The sequence below is a fragment of the Anas acuta genome, chromosome 3 (assembly GCF_963932015.1).
Source record: "Anas acuta chromosome 3, bAnaAcu1.1, whole genome shotgun sequence".
Taxonomy (NCBI): Eukaryota; Metazoa; Chordata; class Aves; order Anseriformes; family Anatidae; genus Anas; species Anas acuta.
In genome coordinates this window covers 96,701,467-96,726,722 of record NC_088981.1, presented here as the reverse complement: position 1 = coordinate 96,726,722, position 25,256 = coordinate 96,701,467, and the positions used below count along the sequence as shown (strand labels likewise).

Sequence of the window (25,256 nt, the reverse complement as noted above, 5' to 3'; positions counted from 1 at the left end):
GAAGATAGTAAGATAGAGGTAAGTAGCTGACATAAGTAGTTCCTTTTTTATTAGAATTTTATTTTCTTGGCAAAGTGGAAAGTTGTCTGTATATTTTATGATCTTGTCATGATGAAACTACTTAAGGTAATCAGAAATTTAACTGTTCGTGGCAAAGATACCCAATCATCAATTTTTGTTTTATTACATGTTAGGATCAGTTTCCTTTTGATCTAGACTTGTTTTTTCTCCAAAAACTAATGACGTTTTTAGTTAAAGAAAAGAAAATATATAATTTAATTAATTTTATTTTTCATGATGATGTTAATCTTGCAGTATAGAAAATACCTGTGTTGCAGTATAGAAAATGCCAGCTTCCTAAAACTAATACTAGATTTTCTTAAACACTGAAATATCACTTGTTACCTATGACTAGATTTAAAAAAAAAAATAAACATCCAAATTAAAATGAGGACATAACAGTGGTATTCAAAAAGAAAAAATAACATCTAGAGAAGAGACGCGCAAAAAAGATGTTTTTAATTTCTCCAGAACATGAGTATCAGCTGTATTCACATAGCTGGAATCTTTGTGGCTAACACTTGTCTAGCCAAACATTCATCTTCTACCTTGTCTTCATGTGTCAGTAGTGGAAGCAGCCCTGAGCACAGCCCTGTGGCATTAGTACAGAAAATAAGAGTGGAATTCTGTCTGCTTTTGGGAAGCACTACATGGCTTTGTTATCCTAAAATGAAGTCCATCTTGATTCTAGCATCCCATTTGCTAGCATTACACTGGAACAGGCTGCCCAGATTGGTTGTGGAGTCTCCTTCTCTGGATATATTCGAGACCCATCTGGACGCCTAGCCTGCTGTAGGGAACCCACTTTGGCAGGGGGGTTGGACCCAATGATCTCTTGAGGTCCCTTCCAACCTCTACAATTCTGGTTCTGTGATTCACCTTTCCATAGCTCAGGATGGGAGAAGCGTATTCCTGTACAGAAGTTCTCAGCCAGAAACACTCTGTTGTTGCTTCCTAAGGGATACTTCTCAGAGACTAGTAGTACTTACAGGTACCTCTGAGATAAGTACTGAGTATTTATGAGTACTTACAGGTACCTCAAAGTCTTCAGCTTCCAGGACGTGAGTAACTTGCTGACTGCGCTTTGTATCTGTGAGATATCTCAATACAGCTGTTTTTATCCCACTAGCATTACTCTTGTAATACTCCTCTTCCTTGCAGCAGGGAAAAAGGGAAATGATGTATGGATGTGAGTGACTGAGGAGATGGATGAAATTTAGGTTATTTCTTGCCAATCAATGATTGTTCTTGTGTTTATCTTCCTTGGTTAGTGTTCTAAAGTGGCTACTTGGTGAGTCTTGGTGCTTGATACATAACATAGTTCCCTTTTGTGACATTCTGGGAGTAAATGGCTTTTTGAAGAAATGAGGATTAGTGTGGATGGTGCTTTCTGAGCATCAGTAACCATCAGGCTGAAGGGTGCTATTGTCTTATAACATCTTGGAGCTTTTTTCTTTCTTTTGCTGGTTATCAGTCATGTAGATGCCATTCACAATCAGCTTTGGGATTATTCAGACATACCTTAGAGTGATTTATTGGCACCCACTCTGGTTCCCACATACACTTATCATCATCCACTGTTTACTAGGTGCAGATCTGTATGTACTCGTACATGGTCCCTTATGTTCAATCACTTGGAGAATTGGACATTGGAGAATTATAGACCCTATAGACCTATGATAAATTTACCATAAATTTATACAGTTTATTAAATTAAAACAAACAAACAAAAATATAAGCTTGAATATAGATCTTTTTTACTAACCTATTTTATTTCAAAATTTGGCCATCAACTGTATTGTGCTTCCCAAAAGATGGAAAATCAGCTTGCAGGACATGGAAGAATGTTTTGATAGTGTTCCATTACTAGTATCAGTGGTATTAGTATTACTCAATGAAATTATATGTATTTGCTTAATACATATATATTATTAATGTTTTAAGGATAAACGTGTATCAGTTAACTCTGGATCCTCCATAAATATCTCTATGCATGCATATTTGAAGTATTATTTTTTTCCTAGAAGTAGAACAGTTAGGGTTTTCTACCTATCCACTTCTGTGCTCTTCTCAGCTGTTCATACCAAAGTGCTGAGCTGCATGTCATCTGATCCACAGCCACTCAGAACGGCCTTGGAATTTCTTGGCTACCTTTTTAGTGCTTCAGTGAAGCTTAGGGAGTGAACTTTTCCTTCTGATGCAAGTGTGATATTTATTCCTATGAGTATTCCTTGATCCCAGTGGAAAAATTCTTGAGGCACCAAAACTAGAACGTCATTTTGTCATCTTAAAGTAGTAACTGGACACAATTTCATCCATCCCATTTGCTGTCTTCCAGGGCCCATAAGCCTATACAGTAACCAGATCATTTTCGTTTCACTGTCTCATATTTTTATGATGCTTTGTGCTCAATTTACCACATTTTCTGCATTAATTCAGTGCTATCAATATTGTATAGTGCCACTCTCTTGCTCCTTTTAGGCTCCCTCATCTGGGAGCCTGGGCTCAAGATCTCCATTGTACAGTAAAAAAGAAGAGGATTTGAAGCTTTTATTACAATTTTTGCACATCTCACAGTTATAGGAGCCTGCACTGAGGTAGTGGTTCATTTCATCTTTCATCTCACTTCTGATAGGTGATTTGGAGGAGACTAAAAGGAATTCTCTCAGGGAAAGCTACTGGTAGCTGAAGCGATTGATACATGCTTGAAAATGTGTGGGTTTGGTCAATACGTTTTCTTTATCCCACCTAATTTAAGCTAGAAATAGGCACATAATCCAAGAAAAGATTTATGTATTGGAGGTAGTCGAGTATGCCTTGTTTCTCTATAGCATGGCTGAAAAATATTTTATATGTTAGTGTATATTGCAGTACTTAAAATCCTAACATGCTGAACTTCTTAGTTGGTGCTACTTCTTTAGCCATGGGTTTGTTTGTTTGTTTCTGTTTGTTTGCTTGTTTGTTTTTCTATGATGCATAGGCAAGTTCTTTCACTGGTATGACAGTTAAGTTGTTCCTTAAATGAATCATTAGGCTTTATGCAACTATGAAGGGCTATATTATGTTTCCTGATATGTTGACTGGGGCATAGAGGGGGCAGCAGTATGCTCCAGTTGTTCCTGACTCCCTGCAATGAGCAGGCAGGTTTGCTGGTGGGAGTTGGATGGTAGAATAAGCAGAGAAGGAAGCTTGATTTTTCCAGAGCTCTGTCAGTGAGATGTGGCTGCATACTGCCACTTGTACAAGGCCCAAAGATTGGCAGTGTTTTATCTTTTATTAGGGCCCTCTCCCTTTCCTGTTTCAGTAAGTCATTGCTTAAATGTTCTAATTGCGGCAAGAAAGGGTTTGTGGCTGCATCAGCAAAAATGTATGGCAAAGCCAGCAGAGTGCAGTGTAATACCTGCTGCCAGAAGGCAGAGCTAGCCCCCTAATCAGGCGCTCAGCTCCTAAGCACTGTCAGCATTGCTTTAAAAAAAAAAAAAAAAAAGCTTAAAATGGAATGAGCCTTCTTTTCTAACTATTGTAATTTAACAAATGACACAATACAGTCAGTACAGTGCTATTTTAGTTTGATTAGGAACAAAAGGCTAAAAATGATTTAAAATGGAAATACAGAGAGTGAGGGCTGCCCTTTCTCCTGCTGTGGGGGGAAGCAGGATGGTGTGCAGGCACTGCGGCAAAGGCAGTCCTCCAGTTCAGGAGGCAAAGCCTGGGAGCTGTGTAGGGTTGATTGTGTGGTGATAAACTGCAGGTCCCAGGGCTTTGCAGATATGCAGTGCCAGTGTGTGCATAATCAGCATGTATGGTGTACTTCTCTTCTTTCCTTGCTGAAACACAGACAACATCCCCCACATTAAAAGGTCTGTGATGTTCTGGCTTGTCAGTCACTGTACCTTATAATCTGCAATAACTGGGAGCCACTGAGATGGGCTTGAGGAAGATGCAGCCCCAAAACAGAGCTCCCCTATTCAATAAAAACAAAAACCAACCAAACAAAAAGAACAAGTCAGGTTCAGTCTGACTGGAGAATTAGTCTATGAGATGGTGTTCCAGCAGAGTATTTCCACATTTTGGTGTCATTTAAACGTAACACTGAAAATTTTGTCATTTGGATTCAAAGGAGGCAATTTTAACTCTGTGTAATTTACTACGTTGTGCTTCCTGTTCTTGACACGCACCAAATTGTGTTCTAATTCAGGAAAAATGTTATTTCACTCTTAACTCCTGTGTTTAAATCTACACAAGGCAGATGGATGAATACATGCATTTTAAACAGATGTATCTGCCTGGGGAATATTCCCCGCACAAACATTAGCACTTCAGAACCTCATGTGGATTCAGGGCAATTTAATTTTCACAAAAAGTATTAGTACCTTGGGACAGATACAGCTCTGCCCTCACACTTCATGCTATCTAAATGTACTCTATGCATATTTTATCTGACCTTTGTAAAGGTTGGAAAACACGTTCTCCATCATGATGCAAGAATAACTGTTGGAGAGACCACACCTTTCCTCCTGGGTACTTCAAATATGATTTCTAAGTTGTCTTGACTCAATGGACTTTGTCATGCTATTAGGAAACTTTATTTATCTATTTTCAGCATAAAGGGAAGCAAACAGTTATTAGGATAATCCTCAATCGGAGCATTATCTGGCACAAAAGAAAAATTAGGACTTGAAGTAACTTGTCCTCCTGTTCAAATTTTTTTTTTTTCAGAGTGTGTATTAAACCAATGTGCTGTGTAGCTCTTACCCACTAATACCATACATTTCCAATACCAGGTTTGAAGGCAGACCACTGAGTATTAGGCTGTCTAAGATGATTTGATTTATCCCCTGGTGAGCTAGGCTAGAGATCATAGGAAGGAACTATAAAATGCTTTCAAAGCAGTGACCTCCAGAAAATAGGTAGAATTGTTAGGAACTCTTAAATAGAAGAAAGTGCCTGGACTTAGGAGATATTTTTATGTTCATAATAACTATAAGGACCTTGTTTTTCATCATAAACCAAAAATGTTGTTAAAAAAACAAAACAAAAACACATGTGGTCAGTCAGTAGATCAGTAATTTCTTTTTTCTTTTGTACCCTCTGATAAAATTAATTCATACTCCATCACAAATCCAGACAACCTCTGCCAAATAGTTGCTTTCAGGCATTGAGCTGGTTGGGCTAAAAAACAATCCTTTTGTGAATCTCCTGTCTGGAGACTTTAATGATTTTTTTTTTTTTCCTCTACTTTGGAGACCCTCACAATCAGGGAAATCGTGAGAGGCATTTTGCTGTTCCTTATGAGAGGGCAAGAATATGGGGAGTGGACTGAGAGTAGCACAGCTATATATCCATTTGAAAAGTTAATCAGGTATTTGGCATTTTGCTTCCTCATTTTAGGGAGAGAGCTTTGCAATTCTTACACCTCTACATTTCTGATGTTTTGAGTGGTCAAGCAGACTGTGGCCTCACATTTTTTCAGAATATGCTTTTAGAGATTCTTGGTTATTTTTATGCCATCCGGTGCTAAATAATAAATCATGTTTCAGATCCTGAATCCTGTGTAATTCTAAAGGCAATTATTTCCTATTGACTGTTTTAGCTGCTGTTTTGCTAGAAAATTAAGCCAACGCTGAGAGCAAAAGATAACTATTTTAAAGTGATAGTTAATCAGGATTAACCTCAGTTCAGACACACTGTTATTTTATCCTTGTGCCAATGCTCTGTAACAACAAAATGTTAAAGAGCAATTAAGTTGTATTTGATGCAGCAGAGCAGCCTGAAGTAATGCTTTGTTTATGTAAGGAAGCAGCCCAGTACGGCAATGGTGGGGCAGTCATCCATCACTCACATATAGTTTGGGGGCTGTAAGCTGCCGAACTTGTGTACAGCCAGGGATGGATCAACACTGCACCCGCAGCCTGGCTTCCCCAGCACACATGCTTCTGGAGGAAAGTGTGCACTGTGCTCCTGGAGGGTATGGCTTCTCCAGGAGAAACCTGGGCACCTAGGCTGGAGGAAGACCTTGCGCACCTCCATAGTCTCCAGGTAGGTTGGTGAATGGGCAGGAGGACAGGAATCCTTTATAGGACATGTGTCTGGGGGCATGCAGTGTATGCTATACCTCCCTCCAGTGACTAGGAATTGCTGTCCTAGACTTTCCTGCCATGGTAACCTAAAAACATCCTCTGACACAGTGGCCCCCTGGCATGGGATGCACTATATCCTGCTGCTCATCTTGTCTTTCAGGACAGGGCAGCTACATCCAGAATGTTTTCTGGGAAATGACTCTTGCTGTCTCCTGAGCTGTGCCCAGGAATCTTTTTGGGGAGCTGTCACACACCAGAGCATGCCTAGAGCTGTTCTAGCACATCAGCACCAGAGTAATCAAAATAAAATTTCAGGGGACAATCCCTGACACTGTTTAATATATATTTTATTTTATACACAGTATAGTATGTAATATATACTATATATACCTCCTTTAAAGTAGGGATGTAGTGCCGAGTAACTACAGAGAACCTTATTGTTCCACTACAGTCAATTCTGCAATGCCTCTTTAAAAACACTTTTGAGATGCCACATTTGATGTTAGCTTGTTTCATTATAGCAAGGCACTGTATTTGGCTATGAAAAGTGTATCATAGAATCATAGAATCATAGAATATCCTGAGTTGGAAGGGACCCTTAAGGATCATCAAGTCCAACTCTTGACACCGCACAGGTCTACCCAAAAGTTCAGACCATGTGACTAAGTGCACAGTCCAATCTCTTCTTAAATTCAGTCAGGCTCGGTGCAGTGACCACTTCCCTGGGGAGCCTGTTCCAGTGTGCAACCACCCTCTCTGTGAAGAACCCCTTCCTGATGTCCAGCCTAAACTTCCCCTGCCTCAGCTTAACTCCATTCCCGCGGGTCCTGTCGCTGGTGTTAATGGAGAAAAGGTCTCCTGCCTCTCGACACCCCCTTACGAGGAAGTTGTAGACTGCGATGAGGTCTCCCCTTAGCCTCCTCTTCTCCAGGCTGAACAGGCCCAGTGTATGAATTATGTAAATTTCAATATAGAGACATTACAACATGACTTAGGAAAAAATCCTGTACAACTGTTTTACCTTGCTTTTGGCATATTATAGCACAAACAATAATGTGAAACTGGGACAGGAAAAAACTGTTCCTGTTTTTAAATTAGTGTTACCAACTCCAACAGTTTTCAAGCAAATCCAGAAATTAGTTAAGCTTTATGTAGATTTATGAACAGGTATTGTCATTTTTAAAATCCTTCCTGAAAACCCCAAGATGTTGAATAGTATTTAGCTTAGTATTGCAGTTTTTCTGTAGTGTTTTTCAGACTTTGCCTATATAGACTGTAGTGGAGCACTCACAGGCTTCATATTCTACACCAGGCTTTCTGGTTAAGTGGGTTAATCTTAAGAGTTCTCTGGCTTTTATAATTAATTATATGATAGACTTGGTATTTTGCTGCTTTATTTTGTGAAAATTGTGGCCGGAGATTTACCTCTAGGAGGAGCTGTTACTCCTGTATGTTTAGGGAGGTAACTCTCAATTTAAGAGAGCTTTTATCAAGTTGTGTTTTAGGCATCACGGTACAGATAGTATCATTTTTGTGATATGACACTGTCCAGAATATATGCAAGAGCTGAAAAACAGGTGTCTGATGTGACTGTCACAAGTGCTACATGGCCCAAATTGGCATCATGTTATACAATTTACATCTAACACTTTTACATATTCTTTCTTCTTTCACACCTGGGATACATGACCTCTTAGAAGACAAGTACAACCATAATTTCATCCCTTTCATCTGTCAGTTACCACGAAGATACAAATTTGTTCTTTTTAGAGGAAACTAAGTATATGCAGACATCAACAGAAATTCCTGAGAGTGTCTCTATTAAATGCACTGGAACTACACAGAAGCAGGATTTAATTGTATGTATTTCAGCATTCTGATTAACTGATGGCTAGACCTAATAGAAATTCCAAGAAATAGAAAAAAAGTCAATAATCTTGTTTGACACAGACATAGTTTTGAGTACTTGGCTAAAGAAAAAAAGTTCAAGAAAAGGTATCAAATAGGGCCAGACAAAACACTTCGTTTATTTAAAGCAAAAATATTGGAGTATTTCATATTAGAGTGTTTAGTATGTTTCTGAAAATAAAGGAGAAGTAAATTCTGATTTTTTTTGGAATTGAAATGTTTATTGTGAAATATCAAAATGAAATATTCCAACTTTTTCACAATTATTTTTTCCTCCAGACTAAGTTCTTCCTTCCTTCCTTCCTTCCTTCCTTCCTTCCTTCCTTCCTTCCTTCCTTCCTTCCTTCCTTCCTTCCTTCCTTCCTTCCTTCCTTCCTTCCTTCCTTCCTTCCTTCCTTCCTTCCTTCCTTCCTTCCTTCCTTCCTTCCTTCCTTCCTTTCTTTCTTCCTTTCTTCCTTCCTTCCTTCCTTCCTTCCTTTCTTCCTTTCTTCCTTTCTTCCTTTCTTCCTTTCTTCCTTTCTTCCTTTCTTCCTTTCTTCCTTCCTTCCTTTCTTCCTTCCTTTCTTCCTTCCTTTCTTCCTTTCTTCCTTTCTTCCTTTCTTTTCCTTCCTTTCTTTTCCTTCCTTTCTTCCTTCCTTTCTTCCTTTCTTCCTTTCTTTTGGGGGGGAGTCTATATCACTCTACTTAAATCTGTATTTTATATCACTCTACCTAAATCTACCTAAATCTATATCACTCTACCTAAATCTGTATTTAGAACAGTCTGAAGTATTTTAATGTTTCTAGCCAATAGGGAGTTATATTTATATTTATTAGACACAGCACTTAAGTTTATTTAACTGTAGTTTCATGTAATTGCACCAAAAATATAAGGACATAAGGAATTAGTTTCCTTTCCTTTACCTCAATTTTATGTCACATCCATGGATGTAATATTTCTCCTGACTGAACCAATTTTAAATAAGTAAAGAATTGGGACACCAAGGTATGGACTCGTATCTTAACTAGCCATATATCTGCTAACATAAATTATCCTTCAAGAAAAGATAGAGTAAATAAGACATTCCATTACTAAGTATACGTTACGTGAATTAACTTTTTTTTTTAATTTTATTTAATTTTATTTAATTTAATTTTATTTTTTATTGTCCTTACATAATAAATATATTTTCTCACTAAAAATAAATCAAACCAAAATTTTTGTGCCCATAAAGAATTTAGGTCATATTCCATAGTTTTTCCAAAATTACACTTGTTTTGCCTAAAAAGAAGTATAAGAGAGGCAAAAAATGCCAGTATCTACCTGCTGGGGCTAGCCACAGAGGGACAAATTTTCTGCAAGCATCACATCTTTTTCTTCCATGTCTCTTTCTTAAAATATGTGGCAAAAGAGCAAGACAGATTAAGAAGGTTACACAGAGAAAGGAAAGAGCCAGACTGGCATATTCCAGCTATCTCCTTTTGATCATTCTCTAAAGGTCGTTTCCAGTTTGCTTAAGTTAATGCAGCCTGCACACTAATCTGTGATAAAATTATAGCAAAACCAGTACCAGCTTTCTGATTGTCTTTCATCAACTTTTTGTACAGTGTGATGTAAGCAAAGAGCTTTATACACTTTACCTAGTGCTGACACAGCTTGGTTTGTAATATTGATCATTAAGAGCATTTGTATTTGCATAGTCATTTATTTTCTGATTTTCCCTTTTCAGAGCTGATTTTGATGATTCTGCTACTTATTCAGCAGTTGCAACAAATGTCCATGGGCAGGCATCAACTAATTGTGCTGTAGTTGTACGAAGTAAGTCCTATTTCATGATTAAAATAAGAAATAAATATGTTCTCGTCATTGAACCTTTATTGTCTGTATTTTACAGGGTTCCGAGAGGGTGAAGAGCCTCACCCAGCTGGGATAATGCCCTTCCACTGTAAGCAAATATATTTTTTTGATTTGATAGTTTGTATACCCTTATTGTTAATAAAAGCCAGAATAATGTTTTACAGATGAGAAGATAAAATATAATTTGTTTCTTCTGATTTTGTTCTCTAATTTTTGTTCACTCAGTAGCAATCTGAGCCATCCAAATGCTTTTTCTTTCCCATTTACATCTCTACATCAGCGTATAGTATACTAGAGAGTTCATCTCCTCTTCAGATTTAACAGTAATCCGCTTGTGATAACAAAAAGTTACTTAAGAATATTTTCATTTTCTCATGCATAGTGCCCCTGTCGTATGATGTTTGCTTCACACACTTTGACGTCCAGTTTTTGGAGAAATTTGGAGTCACCTTTGCAACTGAAGGTGAAACACTGACCCTTAAGTGTTCCGTGTTGGTCACCCCAGAGCTGAAAAGACTACGGCCCCGTGCTGAGTGGTATAGAGATGGTAAGTTAGTACATTGAATAGAAGCTATCTGGAAAATGCTGGAGAAAACACTGACCAGGCTTGGAACATGAGATTCTCAGAACTAATTTCAGAATAGGGCAAATAAATATCTCTAGTTAGAATTTACAGGCTTGATCTCTCTTTAAATTACATTACTTGGTGCACATTTACAGCAAAGGAGGTAATCTCATATTAACTAATAACAGTGGTTAGAACATTTACTGAGTAGGTGGAGAACCAAAGTCAATTCCTAGGTTTGAGCATAATTTATAATTGAATGCTGTGACCACTGAACTGGAGGGTACTCACAAAGCAGTAAATTAATGTTTGAAGCACTGAGGTGTGGGCGTGGTTCTCTTATTCCATCTTGCTCCACTATTGTGAATTTTACGTTAACACATATTTAATTTATAGTTCAGAAATACTTAGAGGAATCAGGCCTGAAATACAGGCTTTTGCTCTGCTGTGTAAGTACCACGTTTGTAGGCCTTTGTCTCTTTTGTCAGTGAAAAATGATGCTATGCTAAGTAAAGCAGTCTTTAATGGAAGTACTGAAAAAAAAAACATCCCCGAAGCACATTGCAGTGTTTGGTTAATGCTATACTAACCCTGTATGAGTAGTATTAGTTCTCCACCCTCCCCCTCCCCCCCCGAAAAAAAATAATAAAAAAACTAGAAACATAAAACCACCTACTTAAATTTTAGCACATGTTAGGCTATCATAGATATTAAGCTTACAACTTTTCACCAACTACAGTTTCAGTGTAGGATCCTAAAGTACACATTCTGAGGATTCAAGTGGATGCTGAAACCTTGAAACCTTACCCCAAAGGGACCACATATGGGAATAGCAAACTCCCAGTGCTGGTATTTGGACTGGTCATAGACAAGGTGGTAAAATTCTATAGCTAACAAAATGTGGTGCATAAACAAAGAAATGTTAATAACATTGATAAGGAAGTCAAGAAAAATTGAGATTAGGAAAATCAAAAAAGAGACTATTTTATTGCTGATAGTTATACCTTTTGTTTCATGCACATCAGTATTTTACATAAATTTGATATTCAGTGAAAATATGAAATAATAAAAATGGCTGTTTTGTTTGGTGAATAACTTAAAATACAAGGCTCATCCTTGAACCCAGATTCTCTTCCCACTGAAGTGTACAGGGGTTTGTAAGTTGCTATCAATAGACTCTGAGGAGAGACATTATTTTCAATGGTACTTTAACTTTGTCTCCTACTGGGCCCAGATTCTCAAGGTGCCAAGTCTCTGAACTTTTGTTTTGGGAACTACAGCCATGAGGAGCTACTAATTTTCAAGTGTTGCACCATGTTGTTCAAATTTTCATCCACTATGAAATGTTCTTGCACGATGGATAGTTGAACAACAATTTATCCGTTCAGATTCATTATGATGCCAAGATAATTCCTTCCTGATATATAACAAAGCTATGCTCTATTTTTCCCCTTATTTGCCATAGGGTTACATTCCAAATGAAAACCTGAGATAAAAACACGGTCTCTTTGAAGGCAATGGGATTTTGCTAGTGAGTCAGGTAGACTTTCATCCCATTATTCTATTTATGTTACAGGGAAATACGATGATATGAACAAGCTTAAGATTGTCTTTCCTTGTGATCCTACATGGATCACAATATTTTGAAGATGTATCAACTGGCAGAACTTGTTTCCAAATACAGCAGGAATTCTTGAGCTATGAACCTTTGCTGTGTGCTACAATTACCTGTATTGAGTCTCTTGAGAGCTGGAGGCAATGCATAAATATAAATGACGCGAAGGTTAATAATTTGTTCAACATTATGTGCTTTCAATGTTTTAATGTTTTTTTTTTTTTTTTTTTTTTTTTTTTTTTTCTTTTTCTTTTGGAGAGGTAATATTTAATTCTACTCTTGCATTAAGACAATCTGTATTTTTCCTAAGATTTTTCAGCTTTTATTAATCAAATAATAACAACTAAAACCCTGGCATAGATCTGTATGATTTAATTTTAGTAATTATACACAAGAGAAATACGTGTTTATCCAGTATTAATAAGCTTCACATGAGTGAAGCTTATTGTGGTTGTCTACTAGACTCCTAGGGGCATATAAGTCAACTGAATCAAATCCTCTAAAGTGTTTGGGGATTTGACAAACATGAGTATGATGTCTACAATTCATGGCCCACTTATAACAGTTTAAGATACTGAAAGAACTAAATCAAAATAATAGTTAAGGGATATATATCCAATCTTGATGTGAGTTCAGCTGATAACTGGAGCTTTCTGTTATTGATCTCTAGTGTAATATAAACATTATAAAGCTATACACACCAGCATTCTGCAGTTATTTATACTGTAATCTAGAATAATAATAAAAAAAATTAATTCAGAGGAAAAAATCACAGAGTGCAGAATTGAGTTTATATTTCAGCAGACCAAAATACATGATAAACTTCAATTTATAGTAATTCCCCACTCTATATCTGATTTTTCAGCAGAATGTTCTTCAGCAGAACAATGTTTTAGAAAAAATATCTCATGTACTGAAGTCAGCAAGTGAGGGTTGAGTCACACTGACTCTGAGTGTTAGTCTCTTCCATGTTAGTTCCTTGGTAAGTTCTGATAGGAATGACAGAGCACAGAATGTGAGTAGACTGGGGATTTGATCACAACAGTGACGCCCTTGTATTGTAAAATCATTGTGATCACAAGTACATAAATACCTGCCCTATTAAAACTTGTGAATATCTTTACTTCTTGGCTTCTTTTGTCTTCTTGGCTTCTCTTGTCATCCATCCAGACTGCATTAACAAATAGTCCTCTTACTTGAGGGGTTTGGTGCTTCTTTGACCTTGTGTAAAGGAAAGAAGTTTTTCTGCTCTTAGCAAACATAACTGCCTCCATAGTTTCTGGTTTAAGGTGCACATAAACAGCGGGAATGGATGATTCTGGCATTGATAGACAATATGGCAGTTTTTTTTTCCATTTCTATATATTCAATTTAGAGTGTCTATGATTCCACTCAAGCTTGGAACCTAAATAAGTGACCTGTTATTCAAAGGAGCTGGTTGTTCAACTTCATTTTTTCTTCAGGATTTTCCACAGAAATCACACTTAGTTAAAGTTTCTAGGTGGAGACATTTTCTGATTTCATCTAAAGCACTTCATGTCTCTCTCCACAAAGTGTCAGTACCATTGTGACATGACAGAAAGGGGACATGCAAGGATCTCATGATAAAGGATCTCCTGTGAACAAATGTGACTGAATTTACTTTGTACTCTTCTCACTAAACAACTGTGTTCTTAGGTGATCATGTAATTTACTGCTGTAAGTTTTAGTAGTGTGTGTCTTATAGATGCTTTATTATCTGAACGTGTTTCATTTTTTATACTTTCTTATGCAATTCAGCTGGTAGCTGGGAAACCTGATTCCTTTACAATCATTCAAGAGCCTGTTCCAAAGTATATTTAAGCAATAGAGTAATAAACATTTATAGGTATTCAGCTTCTTTAAATATAATTCTGCTGCATCAATTAGAATAAATTAGTATGCAATAGGTCTCAGGGAGTTAAGAATTAAAAATAATCCAATCAATTATTAAAAAGGTGATATGAAGAAAGTCCCTTGGCTAGCATAAAATATCCTGCTCGTTCTTTTGCTCAGGTTTCACTAGGCAATCAGATTAATTTGCATTAATCATGGGTCACCACCTCTCACCTGTGAGAAATTCAAATTTAATTTCATTCACTGCTCAACAGGCATGCCTTGAGGATTTAAATTTAGTGTATATTTATAGCGGTCCAGATTAAACTGAAATCTTGTCTCTTAAACTTGGAGAAATAAATTGAGTAATCTGATATTTGACCTGAACAGGTAGGAAAATTTATTAATAATGAAATGAAGTTCCACCCTGCATTCATTACAAGGTATGACAGATTTTCACATAATTGTTTCAAAATGTGGATAATATTTTTCTCTGTCAGCATATGCAAAGTGACAATGATGGAAATTCTGCTGTTGGCATTACATAGGGTATTCTGAGACTTCATATTCTCTAAAATTCACTGAGGAAATGAGTTTAGAGAGACCCAGCTTGAGTTTTCATAGTATCAAAGCACTGTCACTCTGAATAAAGTTATCATAAAGCTGGCGTAGTGGGTACCTCTGATTAGCACAGAGCTGCACAGCTGCACTAGGATATATGCAGTTCTGCCCAGCGTGGTGATGTATCTGATGGGTCTTCTGTTCCAGATGTGCTGATAAAGGACTCCAAGTGGACAAAGCTGTATTTTGGAGAAGGCCAGGCAGCTCTGTCCTTTACTCATCTGAACAAGGATGATGAAGGTTTATACACCCTGCGTATGATTACAAAAGGTGGAGTGAATGAATGCAGTGCATACCTGTTTGTCAGAGGTAAGGTTTTCATTCCTTTCTTGTGAGAAATTAAAAAAAGAGCAGTAGAAAGAGCTATTTTGTTAAAAAGTCACATGTAAGGAATGAAGCAGAAAAGAAAGTTGGCATTGTGGTATTCCATAGTCGTTAGATGTATACTGTAGTCTGTGCTAGAAACAGCATAGTCACTTTACATGAGTGGGTAGCTTCATAAGAACATATTTCTGAGGTTATTTTCCTTCCTGGGGAACCAGGTAAATCATTCTTATGAAGAAAGCACCCGTTCCTTTGTTTTTCTCCTTTCCTGATAGGGACTAAACTTCTTCACATGGCACCAGTACTCACTGTTTTATTTATTTATAGAGATTGCCAAGTGGGAATGAGTCTTGCTGGGCATTCTCACGCTCTGTGCCTCTGGGCCTTAGGAGACGGCACAGGACGAAGCAACAGAAATATTCCCACCAATGTACCAATCACAGTCAGCTCAATAATCAGAGAAAAGAAGCAAAGTAAGAAATTAGCTCATTGAAGAAATACAGTTTTCACAAGAGACATAGCTGAAAGGAAGATAAATGTATTAAAATAGAATAAAGGTCATAATTTGCCCTTGCGTTTGCATGTACAACTCTCAGTGAAGGGAGAATGAGCTCCCACGTGCACCTCCGGGCAAAACTTGGTTTTTCTTTTAAGTTCTTTTATTGAAGGAGGAAAATAACTCTAGCTGAGCAATGCTTTCACTCTCTTAAATACATTGGACAACATGTTCAGCAGTGGTAAGCTGGAGCAACCCCACTGAAGCCATTAGAGCTGTACTGATTTTAAACCTACAGAGATCTGGGATGTTTTTGGAAATGTATTGTAAAATGCTTGTCTTGCAGAAGAGTTTTCCAGACAGTTTGCATGGAGCAATGAATGTTTTTTTTTGAATGGTTAAGATACATCTTCCTCACAGGACTCGCACATGGGCTTCATCAGCTTTGCAGTATATCCTAAGCAAGCCACCCTGATCTCACTGGAAACAATTTGCTAAAGATTTCTAGTTCCCAATTACCTTCAAGGAAATGAACTACTCAAGTGAAAAATGCTCACTAATGTATACTAACTTTCCTAGAAGATTATTGCATACTGGTGGGTCAATTTTAGGTATCTCTATGGTCCATTTTGTACTTTGTCTAATGCATTCACATGTACAGAACCCAGGACTTGAGCTATGTCCTCCAGAGTCTGTAGTGTCCTCTGTTGGTCTTTCATCTTTTTTTAATGTAGGTTGTGATCTGATGCTACAAAGTCATTGTAATGTAGAGTCAGGACCATAGAAAATAAATATTTTAAGGGATTACAGGCCTGATGCTGAGCATCAGCCACCTCAAAACTGATTGTCTTTGCATTATGGCAAATGATTTTCCTAGTCCTTAGGTTTCCTCCTCTGAGATACCTCAAATTCATCTGCAAGAAATGTGCATAAAGAACAGCAAAGTCTGGGGTAGCCTTGCAGGAGGTAGATTGTTATAGGATCACAGTGGTTCTTTGCTGATATTTTAGGAAAATTTGGGAAAACATCAAATTAAGGTTCAAATTAAACTTGCAGCTTTTGCTTTATTTCAGAAAAAAAAAAATCCATACAAGGATAAATTTGCCCTTTATACAGTATGTTTTTGTATTATAGAAAACATTCTTTGAAGGGAGAGAACCTGTTAGGAGACTCCACTAGGAGTCATGGGTCTATATCAATCAATACCTCAGAAATGAAACCACAAAAAAGTATCTTAATGAAAGTACATTCATTACTTCTAAGACTTTGAATAAAAAGTAGCCTTAGAAATGTACCAGGAGTTTGAAAACTTTTCATTTCCTAAGAGGTTTATTTTCCTCAGCTACATAGCTGTTACCTTGGTCTGGTCAGTAACCCACTGAGTTACAGCTTTCAGTGGGAAAGATCAAAAACATGTGGGGCAGTAGGGCTTTTAATTTCTGTGAGAAGTAATGGGGGCTTGATGCTTAAACTGTTTCCATACCCTAAAAATATCCCTGCAAACTTTTAACCATGTGGAGAGATATACATGAGTCTGATCCATTAGTGCAGTGAATTAGTGTATAATGAAATCTTTGGGCTCCCATTCACGTAAAAGGCTAGCAGAGTGAACTGAAAATATACCGTTTTGTCTTTGTTGTAGCTTTCAGAGGAGTCACAGTCAAAACTGATTTATTTTTATTTGTAATCCAGATGCTGATGCATTGATTGCGGGAGCACCCGGGGCACCGATGGATGTGAAGTGCCATGATGCTAACAGAGACTATGTTATTGTTACCTGGAAGCCACCAAATACGACCTCCCAGAGCCCAGTCATTGGATATTTTGTTGACAAGTATGTAAACGTTGGTATTTATTTAATTTTATTGCCCAAAGCATGCATATACTTAACTACAAAAATTCCATCATATATCCTTGACCACTTAGGTTCTTTAGCTATGTTTTTACAGACCCCAGGCGCTGTAGGTTGCCTGCTTTGTGAAATAACTGGACTGTTTTTTTAGTTCTAGTAATCTAGTTCTTTCTCAGGCAATACTGAGTACAGTCTGGGAGTTATTAAGGACCAGGGGCCATTTCCAGTAATCATTTGCAAGCAGCCATACTTTATCAGACCATTAAAATGTTCAATACTATGGATGTGGCCAAGTCAGAGAATGAGCCCTGGCATCATTTAATTTATAGAAGCCAGAATCCATAGATATCTTGAATTAGATTTAGTCTCTTTAATCTGTATACTGTAAACACTGGAATCTAGGATTTATTATATAATTATATTTTTCTTTCATCCATAGCTGTGGTATAGCAGGGGCTCAAGGCACAGGCTTTTGGGAGCTGGTAGTTTAAATCAGAATGGCAGTTCTCTCCCTCTTCTAGTCTGCTTTGCACTTTGCTAGGGTTTCAGCTCAGTGCAGGCAGCCCAGGATCAGGGTCCCAAGTGTTGTTTTGCATCTCTTCCACTGAAGTGTAGGCTTGCCCCTTGCAGCCAGAGCAGAACAGCTGATCTTTAGTATTTGAAACTGACAGTCAGCAAAAACATTACTGAAGTGATTTCACAGTGTATAATGCTCTGCACTCAAAAGCAACATTTGTAGCTCATTGCTATTTGCTACCCCGTAATTTGGTCTAGTTCAGAGACAACTGTCTGGGAATTGCTGGAAAATGTTGGTTTATGAATAGCAGTCAGCATGAGGAAATTAACTTAAGCCCTAGGGACTCTACCAGTTATATCCAATTTGTGCAGTGCATAGATCACAGGAGTATTTCACCTATTTTGTATATAATCTAGCCAGCTGTTCTTTTGACATTTTACTTGGATTGCTGCAGCACCAAGTAGCCTTTGATCACAACCCTATTTTTCCCAGTACTGTTAGGGCAAAAGGCAGTCTTCTCCATGAAAGTTTACAGTAATAGGAGACAAAACAGATGTGTACACACAAAGAAGTCAGTATGGGGACATCATTGTGCTTCATGATGACTCGGTGGTCGAACCATTGTCAGAGGAAAAGGCACGATGCTTCCTTAAAAATATGACATGAAAGAGATGGAAAAAAATAGGTAAACACTCCAATTTCAGCATCTTCTGGAGAGATGCATATTAAAAATAAAAGTGAATAACTTGTGTCATATGACAAGTTAGAGAACTAAGTGGAAGGAAGGCAGAGAGAGTTGACAAGGACAAAAAAAAACATGCATGAAAAATAACCTTTGCAACTGTGTTATGAATAAATATGAACAAGGTGAGAATTGGTTGTCTGATCAGAGGAAAGAGTGTATAAAGAGTGTTTCATTGATGAGTGACATAGTTTAGTCCTTCAACTTAATGAGGGTGGTTTCTGTGATGCTGACTCATCACAGAATATGTAGGACGGCGTATTTTTATTGTGGGATGACACTGATAAAAGCTGTCTTCTGCTACTCCAAGATGTGAAGTAGGCTTGGAAAACTGGGTCCAGTGCAATGATGCTCCTGTAAAAATCTGCAAGTATCCTGTGACTGGTCTTTACGAGGGACGGTCCTACATATTCCGTGTGAGAGCAGTGAACAACGCTGGCATTAGCAGGCCTTCTCGAGTCTCTGAACCGGTTGCAGCTCTTGACCCTGTTGACCTGGAAAGAACACAAAGTAGGTTCTGTGAGGCTGGAACAGATAATAAATACGTGATCTTACTTTTTTTTTTCAGATTCTATTTGCTTAGTTAACCTAAGCAGCAGTGCTTATTTCTTCCTTTCAATGAATATCTCACTAATTTCAATGGGAGGGTGCGGAGTGGGGTGGAGGGTGTATAGCTGGAATGGCAAGGTCCACATGGACAATTTTTCAGGACCTGGAGATTCCATCTCAGTTATAGCTGTTTTTACTTATCTTTAAATACAAACAATATAAATTACTACGAAGAACAATGTTTTCAAGCTTTCAGTATGCCCTGGAAGCTTGTAACATTTGCAATGTGAGACAGGCACTAAGGTCCCATAAACTTCTATATTTGCTGGCAGAAACATTCGAAAAAGTAATTGAAATGTCTATCTTAGAAAAAAAAAAATCACCATCCTACAGACGGTTGCACTTATCTGCATCTTTTCTGCATCTTTTTTTTTTTTTTTTTTTCTTTCTCCTCAGTTAAGTGCCATTAGTGGCACAAAGCTCCCCTGCTACAGGTTGGGGGTATCTGGTATTGTAACTTTTCTGGCAGATGGAAAAAGTCAATCTAATAAACAAACTCCTTCTGAGGTCTTGTGCTAAAGGCCACTGCAGTCTGCAAAGGAGCCTTGTGAGAGCTCCTCCAGGAGTGCAGTAAGCTGTCTTGCTCTGGGGAGTACTTTTATTCCATATACTGTATACTTGTGCACTTTCTGTTTTGTGTGCTGCTTTTATACATAAGGGAATTAAACACATTATGAAGACTGCCCCAATGTTACTTGTAAAACCTGAGCTGAATATGCTGTTTCCATTGGCTTTATGGCCAATGCCTATGGCAAAAGACAATATACAATATACAATTGTTTGCCAATCTGCCAGACAATTGAATAAATCTATTGTGGCTGTGATCCTTACTTTTTAGCACATCTTTAAATAGTACTGTCTTGTTTGGTTTTCCTATGGAAGTTAAAGAAGCAATGTATGACTCTGAGCTGATTACATCTGTGGAAAGATTTAAAGCAGTTTTATAGAAATAGAGGCATACAGTGTTTTTGATAGATGATGAACAGTAATTTGAAAAAAAATTGTAAATACAGTAATCTGGTTCAAGAAACTAACTGAATGCTTTGCTTAACAGCTATTCACGTGGATGAAGGGAGAAAGATTGTAATCAGTAAAGATGACCTTGAAGGTATGTTGTATTTCTATTATTTCAGTCCATTTGCTTGTATCCCAGGATTTCAGCAATTTATTTTGAAACATAGCTTTAAAAGAAATCCTCCTACTGAGTAAACTCTTTATAGTAACATATATAGTCAGATATTTTGGCTTGCAAGCCTGAGAGAACACAAGTGAAAGATAAAGGTCTAAAAGGATAGACAGTACCATATTAGTTTCATTATGTTCTGACAGTCTCCTCACCTTTTAGCTTTGGCCAGTGCTAGGCTCAGTTTGAACAGCTGAACATATCTGATCACCCAAATTCTCTTTTCAACTAGCCTTCTGGGAGCTAAATATAGTTTTTCTTTACACTGAATTTGGTGATCTGAGCAAGTTGTTTCTGCTTTCTCTCTCTCTCTTTCACACACACATGCCACACCACAACAAAACAACACAAAAAAACCTTATGCAAATCTATCCCAATTCTTTAATTAATCTCTCTCTCCCTGAATAGAGGTTGTTAAGGCTATAGATTAAACATTGTTTTTCCTCAGAAGAACTGGAAAGATCATTTCCAAATTTTGAGTAAAGCCCGAATGTCTTCCATCTTTGTTTCTATATGTGATGATTTTTTTTTTTTTGCTTGCATAATGATTTTCTTTTCACTTAACCTGTCAAAAATGTTAACTATAATGGCATAGTATATTAACAAAATATATATTTATACTGTCTTCAACAAAGTAAGCTTATAAAGCTGTAACTCCAATAATAACATAATATATGAAAATCCACTGGAGAACAGGTGCAATTGAATGGAGAATTAGTTGTTAAATAGTTTCTCCAGTGCATGGGTGGGACAGATGAAATTTCTCCATTTTGATTATGGTATCCTAATTAACTGTTAGGGATGTTATAGGATCAGAATCACAACATAGGCTCAGAACAAGTTTGTCTAACTTGTCTGGCTTCAAAGGGTATGTTCCTCTTCTCAGGATTGCCTGAGAATGATCAGGAGGTTAAACAGCCAATCTGGTGTGAGTATAAATAATGACATTGGGATTCATGTTTTATTTATTCATATTTAATAGAAGAATATGAATCTCCACATACTATTGCTTGTATAGATCATTATTTTCATCCACAAGATTGGATACCACTTTTGAAAAAGTGATCTCATAGATCAGAAATGTATTTCGTTTTTAGTGCCAGGTGACATTTCATTCTGAGCAAGTGGGCTGTACTATCATGTCATATCATTAGAAACTATGTTAGCTTCAAGTTTTTCAATAATGAGGTGTTTATAAAATGTTAAAACATTGCTTCCATGATTTAGAGATTATTTATAGAATCCTTTTTGTCTTTTTTGATGTCAAATTCTGACCATTTAGGGGACATAAGCTCCCTATTAACATAAGGAAGTGACAAAATTTGCCTTAAGAAACTTTTTGCTTTCTCCATTGTAAACAAACAAACAAAAAAAAATTGAAGGTATCTGCTGAATTGCTATTTCTGAACTATTACCAAGAATAAGCTTCTTCAGAGCTGCGTAGCTCTACCTGAAGCTGTTTCTCACTGTCCCGAGCCATTCCTATGTAGTGCTGCTTTACACCATTGTAATCCCACTGGTAGGGAAACTGGCTTCTTCTCATGCTGCTGTGAGTGACTGTGGATGATATGAACAGCCGTGCTGACTGCCTCCAGCCTGGCATGCAGGTCCTGCCTCACCTTGCTGGTAGCACTGTAGAGCAAGTAAGGAGGGGGTGGGGTTGGTTAGGCCACTCCAATTGATGGAGTCACCAAAGGGCTGGTGACATTTGTCTGCCTCCTATCCATGTTTTTTAGAAGTGCTTTAGACTATGCTAGCTGTCTACATTATATTATCATATAATCACATCACATTATATTGTTAATAGGTTCTGTTTCCTTTTCTGTTGTTCTTCTCCTTACTGTACTTCCCTTGCAGGTATCTTCTAGCCTAAGTTCTTGTAATGCCACATTGGAATTCTGTCTTTGATCAAAAAATATATCTTATTTGCATATAGTGGAGAGTTTTTTTTCCAAGGCTTTCTGCCCAGCAGATAAAAGTAATTCAAACGTGATCAAAGGAAAAAAATGTGTGACAAATGCACAGCTTTTCAGGGGCATATTTAACTTTAGCTGAAAAAGTAAATAACTAACTTTTAATGCTGATACTTCATTCCTCAAAATGGAGCTGAAGTGAGCAAGTGGACTGCATGGATGATGTCCTAGTTGAGCACTGTGCTGCAGAGTGGGCTGTAGCGTAAAAGCTGACCCTGAGGTTAATCTGCTGTTTAACACTCGCTACATTTATTACTCTTCCAGGCGATATTCAGATTCCAGGCCCTCCCACCAATGTACATGCTTCAGAAATCAGCAAAACATATGTTGTACTCAGCTGGGATCCACCTGTTCCCCGTGGCAGGGAGCCATTGACGTACTTCATTGAGAAGGTACATTGTACTGCACAAAGGCATTCAGCTATGAGGGGTTTCATTGCCACATGCAATTATATTCAACTCATTTTTAGAACTGCAGAATGAGCAATAAAACTAACACTTTCTGAGGTCTCACAGGATCTGGTAATGAGATGTTAGATAGGCATGGACAATCAAATGTCATATTACATGATTTAATGAATATTGAAATTCAAGGTCCAGGGAAAAGGATACCCCTGTGCAATTTGCTTGTTACTGGCTAAAATGAGAACAAACTATGTGTGTAAGGTAGCAGTTTAATGGAAAATAAATAAATAAATAAAAAGTCTTTGATTTCACATCCCTACAGGCAAGACTTCCAGTTTGCTGTTTACCTGTATTACAAGGAATGTTATGGTAGTCCTGCAGTAGAGCAAGGAATAAGCAGCGACTCATAGCTTGATTCTCACTGTTCTTTTTGCAGGCTTACTGCACCCTGTGCTATAACCTGATATTTCCAGTTTATTCCCTAAAAGGCTAGTAGAGAGGCAGATGTCTGTCTCAGGTTCACTGCTCCCCGGTAGTCTTTCTGGCAGCCTTTTTCATCCCCTAGACTTGATAGGGAACTTGGATGATGACAGTAGGAGAGGCTTGTTCTTCTCCCATCTAGAGGCTACTAAGATTTAGCTAAATCTGTCTCTGTGCCAGGTGCGTAAATTAAATATGTTGAATTGCAGCCAGAGGTCATAATCTTTCCGCCTTGCTCCAAAGTTTGCCCATCACTTCAGTAAGTAAAATGGGCCTCATACCTGACCTCTAAAACTCTTACATGCCAAGCTATACTTAGTTTTTATGAATGATGGATCTAGCATATGCCCTCTCTTAATGATCCATGGACAGTGATACTGTCCATAAAACTGCCACACGTTCAGTTTCCATGTTGAATATTGTGTCAGCAGATCCTTACTACACTTTTTTTTTTCTTCTCACAACTGTTCAACACATTCCTTTGAAGTTCATTTCTTAGCTAACCATTTTGTGCACATCACCCCACTTTTTGCAGCTCACCATCTTGCCTTTTTCTTCTCAGTCACATCAAAATCCCCAATTCCAAAACCCTTCATATCCTATCTCTACTGTATTCAGCATCCATTACCTGCTGGGTGTTGAAATATTAAGGGTAAAGTGAAGTCCACTCACTAGTTAGATTTTCCACTAGGCATATTTATGATTTCTCCCACTCTGTCTTTCATATTCAGGAAAACTAATGGTAAGAAATTATTCCATTTAAATAAGTATCTTATTTTCTCTCTATGCCACACAATATCATATCATTGTTTCTTTATATTTATTCCTACTTGTATACATCTGTTCTTATCTATAAATTTCATGCCAACTAAATTAAGCATTTTGAACCATCTCTTTGTCTTGTATTTATACATCAACCAAAAGGGAAGTTTTGGTCACTGACTCTAGGGAAAAAAAAAAAAAAGACAATAAAAGTAACATGCCCTTCATCAGGAGCATGCTTTCAATCACAATCTGACAGCAAGTACAAGATTTATTCTAACTTTATCTGCCTATAATTTAGAATTGTACATCTGAGCTAGTTACCTACACTTTCCTACAGAGATGAAACACAAACTGGAACTTTCTGTAATGATTCGGGTATCCTGTGTTAGAAGACTACTGTTGGATGAAGTGTGGCCTGAAAATACCTACTTGTTTTCAGAATCAGATTTCATCAAAATGAAAAGCTCAGATGTAAATGTCTACTGAGGATACTTACACATAGCTGAATTTCAGTCTACGTATGAATTAGAAAATTTATGTATCTGCATGTTTTACAGGAATAGCTTTATATAGCTTCAGAAACACTATACTGAAATGGCAATGAGGAACAAATGAATCTTAATTAAATGCCAAACTTACTGAGGGAAACTGAGAATGAGGAGTAAAAGGCTATTATTAGGAAAAAAAGGTTCATTATACTAATTAATACCTGACTCTAAAATCCTTTGACATATAAATAGCTTATATATATGAATAGTCCAATCAGTTCATAGGTGAATTTTTTTTGGGTTGTTTTATTTATTTATTTATTTATTTTAATTATTTTTTGCTTTTCACAGTCATTTGTTAATTTAGGAAATCATGATTTCTAATTAATATATTTCAAATAAAGAAGTCTCAGTGTTGAGGAACAAAAAGAGTTTTTAAAGGCCTCAAGAAACATAAATTGAAACTGAGTTCTCCATGCTGAATAGCAACGTTACTTTAAAGCATTCTTTAACAGATAAATCAAATCAAACTACAGAGTAAAATGTGATATTGATTCATGTATCTGTGAAGCTGAAATGTAAAAATTAATGTTTTTTATACTAGAAAGTAAAATATATGGCAAAATGATGTTTTTGTATATTCCATCTTCTGTTTAATGAAGAAAATGAAAGTTATATTTCCTTTTTGCTATTGAGAACAGTAGGTGAGTTCAGTATCTATGGAAAAGATCTTGATATATGGGCTCCAGCTGTTTACCTTTTCATTATTTATCTATAGTAGGCCTCATTATATACAGGGTAGTTTCACAGGTGCCATGAAACATTGCTCCTTCTGTAAGAAGTTTACAATCTATCAGACTTTGTTCATGGACTCTCTGTTCCA

General features: G+C 37.2%; 1 protein-coding gene across 6 annotated transcripts in view; it reads left to right on the top strand.

Annotated features, from left to right (window-relative positions):
* The window catches only part of MYOM2 (myomesin 2), a 79,571-nt gene that overhangs the window by 13,186 nt on the left and 41,129 nt on the right, over window positions 1–25,256 (top strand). For all 6 annotated transcript variants that reach the window (XM_068678430.1, XM_068678428.1, XM_068678429.1 and 3 more), the window contains 8 exons: window positions 9,758–9,846; window positions 9,923–9,973; window positions 10,268–10,432; window positions 14,688–14,849; window positions 17,053–17,194; window positions 18,782–18,981; window positions 20,135–20,188; window positions 22,501–22,628. In XM_068678430.1, the coding sequence (XP_068534531.1) occupies window positions 9,758–9,846; window positions 9,923–9,973; window positions 10,268–10,432; window positions 14,688–14,849; window positions 17,053–17,194; window positions 18,782–18,981; window positions 20,135–20,188; window positions 22,501–22,628 (991 nt within the window). The remainder of the gene's footprint in view (window positions 1–9,757; window positions 9,847–9,922; window positions 9,974–10,267; window positions 10,433–14,687; window positions 14,850–17,052; window positions 17,195–18,781; window positions 18,982–20,134; window positions 20,189–22,500; window positions 22,629–25,256) is intronic.